The 3,605-nt window shown below is 39.3% G+C and overlaps 1 protein-coding gene across 2 annotated transcripts in view; it reads left to right on the top strand.

The window, feature by feature from the left end:
- Positions 1 to 99: 99 nt before the first annotated feature.
- The window catches only part of ABHD10 (abhydrolase domain containing 10, depalmitoylase), a 19,858-nt gene continuing 16,352 nt past the window's right edge, over positions 100 to 3,605 (top strand). The window contains exon 1 of one of the 2 annotated variants that reach the window (XM_019629699.1): positions 100 to 585. In XM_019629699.1, the coding sequence (XP_019485244.1) occupies positions 330 to 585 (256 nt within the window). In that variant the 5' untranslated portion in view covers positions 100 to 329. The remainder of the gene's footprint in view (positions 586 to 3,605) is intronic. The other variant, XM_019629698.1, reaches the window with a different exon arrangement.

Genomic DNA, 3,605 nt, shown 5'->3' with positions numbered 1-3,605 from the left:
CAGTACAGGTTAAAACTCGGGGTGAGAGCGACTTATAATGTAGGAAGCCTAGCATTTTATGCTTCCGCTCCCTAGTGTCCTCCAGTTGATGAGATGGTTTCCTATCTAGGAACGTTGGATACGGTTCCTCCCCGCGCTTCCGGCCCTGGAATATCTACCTGCCCACTGAATACGCAGTCTACCGAGAGGTCCCTCAAACATTCGTAATTGTCACAGGCCAAAACTCCCTAACAGGAGAACCAAAAACCCAAAAGCAAAAGTCTGACAAGGCCGACGACGTCCTGCGCAAACGAGCCCTCCGGGTGTTGAAAGTGGTCCGGGTGCTGAAAATGGTCCAGGTGCAGTTTAGCAAATCCCGTCCTCCAGCCAGCAGCGCATGCGCAGCCTCGGTTCCTGTGCGCTTTGCGCTCCTGGGTAGGTCAGCACAGTGCGCAGAGGCCATCGGGAAGATGGCGGGGCTTGGCGTGGTGTGTGTGGCCGCCTGGGTTCCTTGTCGGAGATGGGGCTGGACGGCCTGCAGCTTTGACCGTGGCCTCAGAGCGTTACTTGCACGAAAGCCCGAGAGGACGCCACGGTGGCTCCCAGGTTAGTGTCCGAAAGGCGGGAGTAGGACGCGCGCGCGTGTTTTCTGACATCCCTGGTTTTGTCCGTTCAGTGAGTTTTTGGCGCCCCATTCAAAAATGTTCTTCCTCCATTCTCAGTACTCCAGTTCTAGGCGTTTTCGACAATTTTGGTAAAGGCCATGAAGAGCTGTGCGGCGGCCCGGGAGTATCCTGGGCAGCCCTGACCCTCGCAGGCATTTACGCCCTTTAAGTATCCTGCTCTCCGCCTGCCTTCCTTGCATTAAGAGCCAAATAGGAAAACTTAACAAGTGCATTTAATGCTTTCATTATTAGTTGCTTTTACTTTTCTCTGCGGGTTCTGAGGGGTTTACAGATAGTGAGTCTGTGTGAAGATGCTTAGACCTTTTGATTTGAGGGAATTTACAATGTGAACATTCTCTTTGTGAAGGTGTAGACACTGCCATCCAGCCTAATTTCTCGTTTTGCCTTCTCGATGCTCCCCCTTAGTGAAAACCATAATCATTCCTTCAAACTAGAATTTGAACCAAAAATCAGAGCACCTGAATATTTTCTTTATCTTGTGTTGGGTTCTTCCCAGTCCCATCCCATCCCTACACCCAACCTCTCAGGTATATATGCATATAGTCTGTCTTTCTGAATTACACCTTTTTATTTTTTGTTTCTGTTGTGTTCACACAGCTGCCAGATGTATGATTGCTTGGAATGGGAGTTGTCATTGCAGATACTCTTTGAGTTAAAATTTTTAAACGTATATAACCAGTTTAACTTACATTCAGTCGTGCACAACCAAAAGATGTCATGTTTCTCTAGCAAAGTATAATATGTAATTTTATTACNACCCCACAGACCCATCCCTTTAACTGTGTATACTCAGAACTCCTTTCATATTAACAGGAAGTCATTTGTAAAAGAGAAAGAAGGGGTTTTAATTCAAAGCTTGATCATAAATAGCAAAAGAATTAAAGCACCTATGAGAAAGAAAGCACTACTTGGTAAATAGCATCACTTACAGGAACATTTCTTATAAACTATTTTTATTATTTGGTGAAATAAAATAAACAGTTTACAAAATGTAACTACTTGGAAATTTTATTTTAGCATCCAAATCATTGACCTTATAGGTAATCAGCTTTTGTTTTTTAAAGGAGCATTTTGTTGAAGGTTATTTTATAAATATAAGCAAATAAGGGCTTGGAGGGGAATAGATTTTAGGAGGGATTTTGCCCTAATTTTTAAGTACTGCACCAAAACCAAAGACTTGACATGACTTCTGTTTAATAGTAGTAGTTTCAAGTGATGAACTGCACTTAGTATTACTCTATGTTTTAAAATGGTATTTTGATGCCATCAGGTGCCCAGGAAATTGACTTTGAAGTCACCAGCGCTAGTTACTGTAGATATATAGCCAACCACTTTTTGTAAAAGAAGAGCAAAAAGCCATGTGCTTTAGAAAGAAGCAGTCTTAAACAGACATTCTGCCACATTGAGCAATTTAAAATAAAGAGACTATTTAGTGTTAGCAGCATCTTTTGTTGAAGATTTCTCCATTCCCAGTGCTGAGAATAAAAGTAACCAGTAGCCAGTGTGCTTTAGATTGTTTGGTTTTTTTTGTGTGTGGAACACACCTGTTAATTGTAGCCTCACATATCATAACTATGAAATCAAAGCTGTTTTCACCAAAGAACAGACTAATTAAAATACTTATTTACAGAAGTGGTGTAGTTTTAGAAAAAAGCAAATGAAGTTCAATGATGTTCTCTGTAATATTTTATTATGTATTTCTTCACAGTTAGCCTTTGTTAGAGTTAAATTAATTTTTGTTGAATGAAATGACTTCAGGCAAGTCTCTTTCATAACAATTTTTCAAATGCCATTTATCCTAGTTTGTTATGTTGTGTGTGTTCGTAAGTATGAATGTACGCTTTCCTAAAACTTGGCAAATGAATAGAAGTGGAAAATAATGACATTACTAATGAGGTGAAATGATTAGAAGTGTCTATAAATGTCTGTCAGGCCTGACTGGGTACAATTTTTTTTTTTTACATTTGCAGTGTGGTTTGTGTACATGTATACATGTTGCCAATAGTAAGATTTTGCAACTGGATGACACATGATTTTACTTGAACGGTAAAGGACAAAATCACGATTGCAGAAGACATTTTTATAATCTATTTTTTTCAGACATCACCCCTAAACCCTATAATGATCTAAAAGAGTGAAATGAAATTGCTAACATTTTCTTGGTCAATGTAAAGATACAACTTTTCTGTACTGTACTTTAACTTCTTCATAGGATTGTAAAGATATTGTAATCAACTTTATATCTTGCATGATGTAGTAGACCTTTTAAATGTGTGTGTTAAATATGTTGAGTTTGAATTAAAATGTTGACCATATTTCACATTTGAAAATAAACTCACCTCTCATTAGAAAGTTACCTATTAGTAACATGATGGGGGTGGGGTGGGGTAGATTAATCAGCCAAAGTCGATTATAGAATTTACATAAAGGATGTTGTGTGCTAAGATTATGATTTCTAGTTTATAAACTGAAGTAATTTGAAGTGTCTCTGGTCACATCCTTGTTGCTAACAAAATGAGATAACCCCTGAAAAATCGGACATCTTATTGTCTTTTTGCACAGATACAATTAGTACTGAGGATTGCAAGGACTGTGTTTATTTATCCTTCTAGCTGACAAGGAACAGACCATTCAGGTGTGAAGTAAAGCTCTAGGGTTTTGATTTGTGGGGACTTCATTTGTCTCCCTGAACTAAGGCAGCAGATTTCAGAGAAGAAACTGTCCTCAACAATATGAGTGTATCCTTTTGTCCCATTAATGAAGACAACATTTATGGTAGGTCAAGAAATGAATTTGTCTACTTCAAGCCCACCACTGTCAGTAAAAGTACCTTCACTTGACACTAGCCACAATTTTTTTCTGATTTGTTAGACCAATAAGGGTGGAAAGGGGAAATGACCAATGGGTTTCCCTCCTTTTCTTGTGCTTTGTTTTTCTCGT

Source organism: Hipposideros armiger, unplaced genomic scaffold (assembly GCF_001890085.2).
Source record: "Hipposideros armiger isolate ML-2016 unplaced genomic scaffold, ASM189008v1 scaffold_866, whole genome shotgun sequence".
Lineage (NCBI taxonomy): Eukaryota > Metazoa > Chordata > Mammalia > Chiroptera > Hipposideridae > Hipposideros > Hipposideros armiger.
The sequence above is the reverse complement of the archived record's forward strand: the minus strand, read 5'-3'. Positions and strand labels throughout refer to the sequence as shown.